The 13,335-nt window shown below is 35.9% G+C and overlaps 1 protein-coding gene across 1 annotated transcript in view; it reads right to left on the bottom strand.

The window, feature by feature from the left end:
- The window catches only part of DACH2 (dachshund family transcription factor 2), a 647,092-nt gene that overhangs the window by 147,321 nt on the left and 486,436 nt on the right, over positions 1-13,335 (bottom strand). Inside the window, exon 4 of the mRNA XM_032756222.1 lies at positions 8,609-8,740. Coding sequence (XP_032612113.1) covers positions 8,609-8,740 — 132 coding nt within the window. The remainder of the gene's footprint in view (positions 1-8,608; positions 8,741-13,335) is intronic.

Raw genomic sequence — 13,335 nt, 5'->3', positions numbered from 1 at the left:
CTGTCATATTTTGCCTTCAGGGGATTTAGCCACTAATAACAATGATGAAATTAAATAGCAATCCTGCCACAATAAGGCATTTAAAACAGAGTGTGCTCCCTCTTAAATTGAAAAACAAACTCATTTTAAAAATTTTCTGGCTACACAAACCATTGTGAAAATGGCTTATAAGAACCAAAAATTGTCCTTTCTCAAGTAAAATGTTCATATGACCAAAAATACATTCAACAAAGAGAGACCATTCATTTATATTTATAATTGTGTCATATAAAAACAAATGCCACTCATAAGGGAGAAAACAGGAAAGGTAATATGCACTCAGCTTGATTTCAGAGCAGGGCTCTAAATCACTGAGTTTACACTTAAAACAATATAAAATTCTAAATCATATTTAATAATTTATAATATTTGTGGATCTAACTAGATTTTTAATTTCAATTTTTAATTTTTGTGGGTACATGGTAAGTATATTTATGGATTACATGAGATATTTTGATACAGGTATACAAAACATAATAATCACATCAGGGTAAACGGGGTATCTATCACCTCAACCATTTACCCTTTTTGTCATCCACAAAGAATACAATCCAATTACACTCTTTTAGTTATATTTAAATGTGCAACTAAATTATTTTTGACTATAGTAACCCCGTTGTGCTAGCAAATACTAGGTTTTATTCATTCTTTCTATTTTTGTACCCGTTAACCCTCCCCACATCACCTCCCCACCTCACCCCCCACTACCCTTCTGAGCCACCTTCTACTCTCTATCTCCATGTATTCACTCATTTTAATTTTTAGCTCCCACAAATAAGTGAGAATATGCAAAGTTTGTCTTTCCGTGCCTGGCTTACTTCACTTAATGTATTAACCTCCAGTTCCATCAATGTTGTTGCAGATGACAGGATCTTGTTATATTTTTATGGCTGAACACTACTTCACTATATATATATATATATATATATATATATATATATACACACACACACACACACACATATACATACATATATATGTATTTTAATACATATATATATTATGGCTTGATTAATTGGACAGTTTCAGAACTTCAAGTGAAATATTTGTTTTCTATATCTTACTTAATTGAAGTGAAAAAAGATGATATCAAGAAAGAAAATCTATTAGAGACGTAGTGAAAACAGTAATTCCCAGAGTAGATCTTGAGGTCAGGTCAGGTCTAATCCGAAGTCTGGTAACTATTTTGTCAACAAAATGTTTGTCAAGCCAAATTAAGGATAACCTCCTTTATCAGCTGCATCCCTATCTCTAGGTTTATTGATTGAGATTCAATATAAAAGAAAGAAATTAGATTATGTAGCTTAAACTATATTAGAAAGTTGATTCAAACATTAGAAGCATAATGTTATGGTGGAAAGATCAAGGAACTATGAATCAGTGCCGGATCTATCACTACTTAGCTGTGTGATTACTGGCCAATTTCTCATGCTTCAAACATCATCTGTAGCATGAGGGGTTGGGATTTAACTACCTGAAGTTACTTAGCACTCTAAATTTTAATTTTAGAAATATTTGTCAATAAGATTGTAAACAACAGATGCTTTATAGTTGACCTAAAAATGTAATTGATCAAAACTTCCTAGTAATCAAACATAAAATGTCCTCAAGCCATGTCCTCAACTCTTACCCAACTCCTAGAAATGTCCTGAGGTCTCTGAGAATCACTATTTGAAAATGACTGTCCAGGGGAATAGTACAGTGTGTTTATTTTTTGAAGGCTTGTTTTATTTTAGTGATTGATCTATGTAATCACCAAGGCCATTATGTACAGATAAGGGGGGGAGCTTTATTTCTTGGTCTCTTCCGCATTGGACAAAGTCTTGATGATATACTCCTTGGTCTGGAGGCACTCAACACAATTGAGACAATCTGTTTAATACTTCATTCAAAGCTATGCACTTTTTTTTTCTGATGTCCAATTTCACCTCCTTCAAAGAACAGTTCAAATGCTACATCCTACAACTGAATCTCTTTTTGATTATCTTAGAAGTAATTTTTTCTTTCTCTATATTGTCACAGTTCTTCTTGTTGCTTTTATCACATTCCATGTCAGAGTATAGTCATTTATATATTGATTCATTTTTATCTCCTCTCCTACCTAGATCACAAGCATTTGAAATACAGTGATTTTTTTTGTCTTCTCAGACTACCAACATATTGCCTTTATAACTGTTGGAATATTGTACATTGTGGAGCCTAATAAATATGAAATTGAATTTTGTTGAGAATCATATTCAAGAATTACTCTAATCCCTCATGGAGTGGTTTAGAAATAGTAACTAGCCACACTGCTTATTTCATTTATGTACTTGCCCTTCATGGAATGTCTATTATTTGCTAGTCACTTCAAATATACAACTGGAATTCTTTACAACAAAATTGAAAATAACTGCATTTTATCATAATCTAACACTCACTTCTATGTCACCACATAAATGATGGCAACATTCAATGTGTATCCCTCAGGATATCTCACAGCCCACTCAACTGAATATTTACCAAATTGACTGCTTTTCATTTGCCTGATTAGATCTAGTACTTATCTTGTGAACAAAGTTTTAATGTTTCTCTAAGATCTAGCTTTCCTTTGGATTAAATAGCCAATTTTCCAGTCCTACTTGAACCATGAGCATTCAGAAAGAATATTCCCATAACTAATAATCAGACCATAAATGCTATGAACCCTGATCTCCCTTGTTGAAATGATCTACTTCTGTCGCTTCTTGGAAGGAACTGAAGTAGATAAAAGTTGGAAACAGAGAAATCAAGCCCAGTCTTTGATCTCAGTGTAAATGGTGAGATAGGTGACCCAAAGGGCAACAAAGACACACTAGGTCCCCAGATTACCAAAAATTTTCAGATCTAAAATGCTTGAAATACATTTTCATTTACAAATGATCATTTAAGAAATTGTAGTAGTTTCACTTTCCAGTAGAGCAGGGATTTCATTTATGCAGACTTTGAAATGCTTCAGAAACTTCATTTAAATCTATATAATAATAATTATTATAATACTACAAGTCAGCTTCACTTCATTACATCAAGATAAGGATAATTAGATTGTAATCTCTGCATGGCCAAGGGCAATGACTTCTGTCACTCAATTTCTGTTGCACCAAGTTTAACATCATACACAGATGGAAATCTATATTTTATCACAATGATAGATATTCAGAATTAGGACAGATTATATCTAGCCAGGAAAATTATTAACTATTTAGCAAGTTTAAAATTAGGTGCCAGTATAGCTCTCAAATATGATAGCTTATTACAAAGGAGACACATTAAAAACTTGGTAGAAAATCTTTTTCCAGAAACTGGTATTCCTGAGACAAACATGAAAGAAATTACTGTGTGAACTCTCACTAATTTTTATTGGTACAAAACACTGCTTTATCGCTTTATAACAACATTAGATTGTAAGAGGCTTCCTTTAGAATATTGGTCACTTCTGAGTTACTTTAAGATTTGAAAGCCAGTATGAGTTAACTGGCATTAGGATTAGGAAACTGATAATCAGTTTTCTCACTGTATCTTCATTTTAACATTTTTTATTCCAGGGGTTTGATAAAGTCAAATTCTCATTACAAACCAGCATTAAAGAGGAAGCATAACGTGGGAAAAGCAAACACTTTGGATTTAACTAGACACAAGCCTCAAACTTAGGTCTGCAATTTACTAGTTTTGTGATTACGGGCAAGGCTGAACCTTTGTGCTTCTGTTTCCTGTTCTATAAAATGGGAGTATTGAAAGTACCTTGTTCTCAAGATTTAGGTAAAAATTAAATGAGTTATTATGTGAGATACTTAGTACATAGTAACTAGTAACTATTCTTACTGTTGCTATTATTATTGTTTAGTGTTAATTTTATTCTTATCTATGGGTTGTTTTCAGTTTCCAAGAACCCAGTAAAATATGAATTTTCCATTGATTCCCCAGTAAATTGCATCCAGGCTATGTAGAAAAAAGTCACTGTTAGCACTGGTTGAAGAGCAAATCTCATCTTGTATTTCAGCATGAAAATTGTAATTTTACATGAGGCGATCTACACTGTTCTGAAGTCAGAGTAGTTTCTCATACTGATTTCATTCAATAATTTTCTTCTTTAATTGCTCTTCCCACTTCCCTGCAAAATAAAGCCCCACCATGCTTGAATTTCCAGGAGCTTAGAAAAAGAGATGTAAAGCTGCTGCCAATTTACCTATCACATTATATTGAATTTAACTGCAGAGTTAGCTTGGAAGTCTCTGGATCCTAAAACCATCTTTAATTGTCTTTTTTTTTTTTTTTTTTTACTAAAAATGTTTGGGAGATGGGGCCAAGATGATGAACTAGAAGCAGTTCATGTGCACTGCTCTCATGGAGAAGAAAGCAAAGGGCTAGAGACCACTGCCGTGCAGGCCAATCAACAGAGAAATCATGTCGGGATCCATCAAGGCAGCAGGCAGAAACAGAGAACAGAGAGGAACAAAGCTGGCCACCAACCTGTTAGGTATCAGCAACTTAAAAAATATTGGCCGGGCGCAGTGGCTCACACCTGTAATCCCAGCACTTTGGGAGGCCGAGGCAGGTGGATCACATGAGGTAAGGAGTTCGAGACTGGCCTGGCCAACATGGTGAAACCCCTTCTCTACTAAAAGTACATAAATTAGCCGGGCGGGGTGGTGGGCACCTGTAATCTCAGCTACTTGGGAGGCTGCGGCAGGGAGAATTGCTTGAACCCAGGAGGCAGAGGTTGTAGTGAGCCAAGATCGTGCCACTGCACTCCATCCTGGGCGATAGAGTGAGACTCCGTCTCAAAAAAAAAAAAAAAAAAAAAAAGGATTTTATATCCGGCCAAACTAAGCTTCATAAGCGAAGGAGAAATAAGATCCTTTTCAGACAAGCAAATGCTAAGGGAATTCATTACTAGATGGAAAAACATTTCATGTTCTTGAATAGGAAGAATCAATATTAAAATAGCCAGGAGAACCTCCCAAACATGGAAAGGGTGAGTGAGTGAGAGCCCCCAGGGAGATTCACACTTCCCACAGGGACCTGTGCAAGACTGGGAATGGGGAGTCACCCTGCTCCCCCACACCCTTCCACCACGCTTTTAGACTGAGGCAAAGAGCCACCTGAAGGTTTTGTGGGGGCAACTCCCAAGTCCAGGGGACCTCCACAAGTCTTGGACCTTGGGACAAACCAGCACAGGTGCCACAGCCCCAATAGAGGCCACAGTTACAATGCCAGGGAGCATTAACATTGCTCCACCACCGCTTTTCAGCCAGGGCTCAGTGCCGGCTTCTGGCCCAGCAGTCCTGCTTTGACCCAAACTTGGCTACCACCACCCAACTCTGCCACTGGTAACCAGTCGGGCAACAATTGCTAGAGCCTCCATATGTTCCTCTACTAATAGCATTTTTATCTAATAGAATTTCAGTCTTTTGATCATTTTTAAAAAAGAAAAAAGAATGAAAAGGAACAAACAAAATATCTGAGAAATGTGGAATTATGTAAACCCTCACAAGTACTTCACATGAAGATTTTCCCCAAGACACATAATCATCAGATTCTATAAAGCTGACATGTAAGAAAAAATGGTAAAGGCAGCTAGAGAAAAAGGGCAGGCCACCTACATAAGGAAGCCCATCAGAATAACAGCAAACCTCTCAGCAGAAACCCTACAAGCCAGAAGAGGTTGGGGGCCTATATTCAACATTGTTACAGAAAGGAAATTCCAACCAAGAATTTCATACCAGTGGCTGGGCGCAGTGGCTCACACCTATAATCCCAGCACTTCGAGATGCCGAGGCAGGTGGATCACCTGAGATCAGGAGTTCGAGACTAGTTTGGCCAACAAAGTGAAACCCCTTCTCTACTAAAAATACAAAAATTAGCCAGGCGTGGTGGTGGGCGCTTGTAATCTTAGCTACTTGGGAGCCTGAGACAGGGAGAATTGCTTGAACCCAGGAGGCGGAGGTTGTACAGAGCCGAGACTGTGCCACTGTACTCCAGCCTAAGCGATAGAGTGAAACTCTTTCTCAAAAAAAAAAAAAAAAAAAAAGAATTTCATATCCAGCCAAACTAAGCTTCACAAGTGAAGGAGAAATAAGATCCTTTCCAGACAAGCAAATGCTGAGGCAATTCATTACCAAATGGAAAAACATTTCCTGTTCTTGGATAGGAAGAATAATATTGTTAAAATGGCCAAACTGCCCAAAGCAATTTCCAGATTCAATGCTATTACTATCAAACTATCAATGATATTCTTCCCATACCTAGAGAAAACTATTCTAAAATTCATATGGAACCAAAAAAGATCCCAAATACCCAAAGCAATCCTAAGCAAAAAGAACAAAGCTGAAGGCATCACATTACCTGCCTTCAAATTATATTACATGGATACAGTAAACAAAACCGCATATTACAGGTACAAAACAAACACTAGACCAATGTTACAGAATAGCTAACCCAGAAATAATGTCACAGACCTGCAACCATCTGATCTTTAATAAAGCTGACAAAAACAAGCAATGGAAAAGGACACCCTACTCAATAAATGGTGCTAGCTGTATGCAGAAGGCTGAAATTAGACCTGTTCTTTACAACATATACAAAAATCAACCCAAAGTGGATTAAATTCCTAAATATGAAACCTCAAATTGTAAAAACCTTGAGATACAACCTAGGAAATACCATTTTGGACACAGGAATTGGCAAAGATTTCATGAAGAACATGCCAAAAGCAATTGCAGCAAAAGTAAAACGTGAGAAATGGGACCTAATTAAAGTAAAGAGCTTCTGCACAGCAAAAGAAACTATCAACAGAGTAAGAAGGCAACCTAGAGAATGGGAGAAAATATTTGCAGTCTATACATCTGACAAAGGTCTAATATCAAGAATCTTCAAGGAACTTAAATGTGCAAGCAAAAAACAACCCTGTTCAAATGTGGGCAAAGTACATGAACAGACACTTTTCTAAAGAAGACATACATGTGACCAAGAAGCATATGAAAAAAGCTCAACACCATTGATTATTAGAAAAATGCAAATCAAAACCACAATAAGATACCATCTCACACCAGTCAGAATGGCTATTACTATGAAGTCAAAAAATAAGAGATTCTGGCAAGGCTGTAGAGAAAGGGGAATGTTTATACATTGCTGATGGAAGTGTAAATTAGTTCAACCATTAGGGAAAGCAGTATGGTGATTCCTCAAAGAACTAAAAACAGAAGTACTATTTGACCCAACCTTCCCACTACTGGGTATACACCCAAAGGAATATAAATTGTTCTACCATGAAGACACACACACACGTGTTCGTTGCAGCACTATTCACAATAGCAAAGACATGGAATCAACCTGAATGTCCATCAATGAGAGAGTGGATAAAGAAAATGTGGGAAATGTGCACCATGGAATACTATGCAGCAATAAAAAACAATGAGATAATTTCCTTTGCAGGAACATGGATGGAGTGAGGCCATTATCCATAGCAAACTAATGCAGGAACATAAAATCAAATAATGCATGTTATCACTTATAAGTGGGAGCTAAATGATGAGAACATATGAACAGAAAAAAAGGGAACAACAGGCACTGGGGCCTACTTGAGGGAGAAGGGTGGGAGGAGGGAGAAGTTCAGAAAAGAAATAAAACTGTCAGGTACTATCTTTAGTACCCAAGTGGCAAAATAATCAGTATGTACACCAAATCCCCAAAGCATGTATTTACCTATTTAACAAACCTGAACATGTACTCCTAAACCTAAAATAAAATTAAATATTTCTTAAATCTTTCCTTTATTTATGTGTCCATCCTTCCATCATCCATTGATCCATCCATTTATCCATCCATCCATCTTTCCATCCATCCATCCATCCATCCATCCATCCATCCATCCATCCATTCATGTATGTTGATAGTTATAATCCCACCTACCTTCCAAAGGGATCTGAGGGGTCTTATGATCAAGGCCAAGGTACAATGATCACGGGGTAAAAGAAAGAAACAAGTAACATGAGAGGAGAGGACTTTCCACTCTACAAGTCACCTCTGTTTTCTTTTCTTTTCATCCATCTTTTCTTCTTTGCCTGCTCCCTGTTCTACTTCTTTTCATTAGTCCCTGTTGATAATGCCTGCAGTCAGCCAGCACTTTCCTTTAGCTAAGGAAGTGGTACTCCAGCTGAAAAGACTTCAGCCCAGCCAACCTGGACTGTCAGCATTGCCTTTCAGTAGTAAACTATTTAGAAGAGGATGGAGTAAGAAACCTGGGGTGATGCTGGAGTGGACCAGTCTTTGTCAGGCAGAGAGCACAATGGCTAGCACTATAGGAATTATAATACAATTCTATCACAGCAAAACAGTGAATATAACTAAATGCTTCCAAAATGAGATTATGACTTGTAACTGTTTTCTAATTTCAGTGTACAAATGTTAGCAATAGAGCTAAGCATCCCTCTTGAGTATCTTTATAACCAAAGTAGACTTATTATTCTCTCCTCCATCCTCATCCCACCTCTCTCCTGCCCCACAATAAAACAGTAAGAGTCACCTGTCTGGAATTCCGGAAGACACTCACCTGTGTTAGAATTAAGATCATCAGGCTCTGATTCAGTCCCATTTTGGCTTCCATTTCCCTGAAGAGTGTTCATAGCCATAAGCTTCATCTTCTGCAGTTTCATTGCCTCAGCCATTGCTGCAGCTGTTATACCTAAAAGCAGAATTATTCCATTCCATTTATTTATTTATATTAATAATTTCAACTTTTATTTCAGATTTGGGGGTACAAGTGCAGGTTTTTCACATGAAAATATTGCATGGTACTGAGGTTTGAGCTATGGATGATCCTTTGTAAAATGGGGATCATTTCTTAATGTAATTGAAAGCTGGATAAATTTATTTAACAGAGCTATGCTACATAGCACAAACCAAAATTGACTTGTATTTGTTAATATTTTTAACAATGTAACTTTCAGTTCTTATAATTTCTTCATGCTACAATGAATAGTTTATAAATTTAAAAAATATATATTAAATATATATCTGATCCCCAATTTGAAACACAAATAAAACAAAGATAGTAAAATGCAAATTCTTGCTACTGTCTTCTTTTGTCTGCCAAGAGTTTTGGACAGTTATTTTGGACAGAATTCACTATATAGTAAATTCCATCTAAAACAACTTGTCAGTGGGAGCACTCTGAAATTCTAAAAGAAACCCCTTTGAGTGTGTATCCTCATTAGTGCATATCTAAAAGAACCCTTTTCTAGTGCATATCCTTGCTGGCACTTTTATAAAGGATAGGCTGCCTAGCCTATGAGGATCGGCTTAGCAGGGAGGGGGAGAAGAAGGAAAAGACTTCAGGTATTCTTTCTACCTTTTTATCTGCCTCATACTTATACACCAAGGGACCAAATGAATGAAAACATGGCATGCCACCTATATAGCCAGCGTCTGTAGTATAGTTAGAATCTTTTGTATTAATAAAAGTCAGATATTAAAATAAAGCTCTCAGCATAATGGTATAAAGAGGTGGGGTGTGGGGGAATGGCCATAGATTAAAAAGTGAATATTTAAGTTTGAAATTATTTCTCCTAGGAAGTCTATATCAGACAGCAACACAACCATATATAAGGAAACAAGTACTAAAAGTACCAGAACAATCCATACTCCAACGATGTCCTCCAAAAAGTCTAGTGAATTCAACTTAATTATTTTTAGACAATGTCCCTAATCATCTACCAGTACACTGTTACCATGAGCCAAAAAGAAAAATCTGGTAGATTTTGAAGGATTATTTCAGAATTCAGTAAAATTCATCCTACCATAAAAATGTGATTCAAGGAAAAGAAGGCAAATAATGGTTTTTCAAAAAAAAAAATAAATAACTGTCATTAGAAGATCCTGATTCTAAGAGGTAAGGTGAATCCTTATCAAATATGTAAGCTGAGGTAAATACAGCCTAAACCATCTAACCGTGTGTTTGGTAGAATAACTAAGGTTCTATTTTGCCATTCTGTACTCCTTATGATGCATAGAAAACTCGTAATGAAGCAAACTTTTCATCACATTAGATTGTGTCTAAATCATGGCAAAGAAAAAATCTGAAGGGAAATTTCCTTAGTATCTAAAGTGATGATATACATTTGTACATTATCTTGACGGCCCAAGAGATTTTCTTGCCACATCTAGTTTAGCTTTATAAAATTCCAGTCCCCCAAATAACCCATTCAGCTCCCAAACGGTATGCCTAGACAGAAAATAGGATGGCAATGATTTAAACAAATGGACCTTGCTTAGGACCGCCATGACTGAGTGCCTCATAATCAAAACTGTACCAAAAAGTTTCCAGAATTTACACGGGCTCCTCAGAACTGAATCCTGGCTATGATAATTACTGAATTAATAGGTATTTTATTATTTGTAGGGTAAATAATGGATTTCAGTGAACAATATATGAAATCCATTATTTCATATGAAAGCTAAACGTATACAAATATCTAAACCCTCTCACAGGTAAAGAAAATTCATGGTAAAATGTTTGTCTCCTATGATGATATTAAGAGAATTAATGAGCCAGATTCCCCACATATTTTTAATTCATACAAAAGATTTAGGAGCTAGTTTAATTCTTCAGTTTGCAGATGAGGAAACTGAGTCTCAGACTGAACCATTATAGGTCGGTTATTTAGGTGAAGATATGGAGCAGAAGTCCAAGTTTCCTGATGGAACCTAGATGTATTTGTTAAAGTCCTAAAGCAGCTCACATGTGAGTTAAAAAAATTCTCTAAAGGATAACATCCCCTTACCACATATGGTCATGCATTTTTTTGTTGTCTTTTATATAGCTCCTTACACTTGATTCAAAGTTTAGAGGTATAGCCTATATAACATACATTTTGTATTGCCTTATGGTGCAGAAAAAATTTATTATTTGATTTTTTATTTTATTTTTTAAAAACTACTTTACAGAGGTACAATTGAGATACAAAAATCTGTACATATATAATGTATACAAATTGATGAGCTTGGTGCAAAGTATATACCCATGAGACCATCACCATAATTTATACCATAATTGACTTTAAGCTTATGAAACTCTTAAATCCTATTTGTTTAGTCTTCAGTACAGCACCTGAATATCTGTGTCTTCAGATAAAACTATAGTCAAGGATAGGAAAGCAGTGGAAAAGATGTTTTGGTTCATATGAATTTTTCATAGCAATTTGGCCTTTTATTCAACTGTTCAATTAAATTCTTATCCTCAGGAAGCTTCTCAGTGTAACACTAACAGATTTAAAATAGCAGTTTAGCACCTGGCCACAAGTTCTCAAAATGCAGGTCTGGAATGATACATAAAAAGGGCAATACATAAAGTTGATTCAGGAGTTACTTAGTTAAATTTTACTTGGGAACCAAAATTTCAACTTGCATCGGACAACTAGAAAATAGTAAGTTAAATGAAAATGAAACGATGCATTTAAAAGTGAAAGTGCTACAATATAGGTAAAAAGCCACACATATACCTAGAAGTATAAAAGTTGTCCTTTTCAGTCACTAATCTGAAAATAACACATTTACATTACGTTCAAATTACATATATTTAAATGATTGAAATTGGTTTGGAAAGGCAGAGATTCAATGTTGCTGGGAAAACATTCACATTTTGCACTTACTGATAACTGAGCATTTACTTCTGTATCCTCAATGCCTTCTATTCTTGTTCACTTAATTTCATTATCACCTCAATGTCTAGTCACTGTTAATTATTGACCAAGTCATAATGTATAGCCCTTATGGTACTCTACACTCTTCTTTTTATAATTTAAACATATTTATTAAGTTATTTGATTTGTTATATTCTTTTTTAAAAACTACTTTACTGAGGTATGATTCAGATACAAAAAGCTGTAAATATATAATGCATAAACTTGATGAGTTTGGACATACGTATATATATCCATGAGACCATTACCACAGTCTATACCATAAACCTCCATAAGTTTCTGCCTGTCCGCTTTATTTATTATTGTTGTTGTTTGTGTGACAAAAAAATGTAACGTAAGACCTACCCTCTTAGCAAAGTTTTAAGTATACAATACAGCATTGTTAACTATAGACACTATGCTGTACAGTAGATCTCTAGGAATTATTCATTTTGTACATCTGAAACTTGCTCATCTCAACTAATAGCACCGTTTCCTCTTCTCCTCAGTGCACGGCAACCACCATTCTAATCTCTGCTTCCATGAGTTTGACTATTTTAGATTTGTCATATAAGTGGTGTCATGGTGTTTGTCCCTCTGTCTGGCTTATTTCATTTAGCATATCATGCTCCAGCTTTATTCATGTTGTCACAAATGGCAAGATTTCATTCTTTTTGAAAGCTGAATAAAATTCCATTGTATATAATATATAAATACCAGGTTTTTAAAATCCATTCATCCATTGTTGGTCATTTAGGTTTTTTAATATATTGGCTATTGTTAATAAAGCAGCAATGAACATGGGAGTGCAGATATTTCTTTGAGATTCTGATTTTACCTCTTATATATATTCAGAAGTGGGATTGTTGGATGGTATGATAGTTCTATTTTTAATTTTTTGAGAAACCAACATACTGTTTTCCATACTGGCTAAACCAGTTTACATTCTCACCAATATTGTGCAGACGTTCTCTTAGTCCACATTTTCACCAACATTTCTTACATATTTTTTATTTATTTTTATTTATTATTATTATTATACTTTAAGTTTTAGGGTACACGTGCACAATGTGCAGGTTTGTTACATATGTATCCATGTGCCATGTTGGTGTGCTGCACCCATTAACTCGTCATTTAGCATTAGGTATATCTCCTAATGCTGTCCCTCCCCCCTCCCTCCACCCCACAACAGTCCCCGGAGTGTGATGTTTCCCTTCCTGTGTCCATGTGTTCTCATTGTTCAATTCCCACCTATGAGTGAGAACATACGGTGTTTGGTTTTTTGTCCTTGTGATAGTTTACTGAGAATGATGGTTTCCACTTTCATCCATGTCCCTACAAAGGACATGAACTCATCATCTTTTATGGCTGCATAGTATTCCATGGTGTACATGTGCCACATTTTCTTAATCCAGTCTATCATTGTTGGACATTTGGGTTGGTTCCAAGTCTTTGCTATTGTGAATAGTGCTGCAATAAACACACGCGTGCATGTGTCTTTATAGCAGCATGATTTATAGTCCTTTGGGTATATACCCAGTAATGGGATGGCTGGGTCAAATGGTATTTCTAGTTCTAGATCCCTGAGGAATCGCCACAC

This window comes from Hylobates moloch, unplaced genomic scaffold (genome assembly GCF_009828535.3).
Source record: "Hylobates moloch isolate HMO894 unplaced genomic scaffold, HMol_V3 SCAFFOLD_7, whole genome shotgun sequence".
Taxonomy (NCBI): Eukaryota; Metazoa; Chordata; class Mammalia; order Primates; family Hylobatidae; genus Hylobates; species Hylobates moloch.
This window is presented reverse-complemented; position numbering and strand designations above follow the sequence as displayed.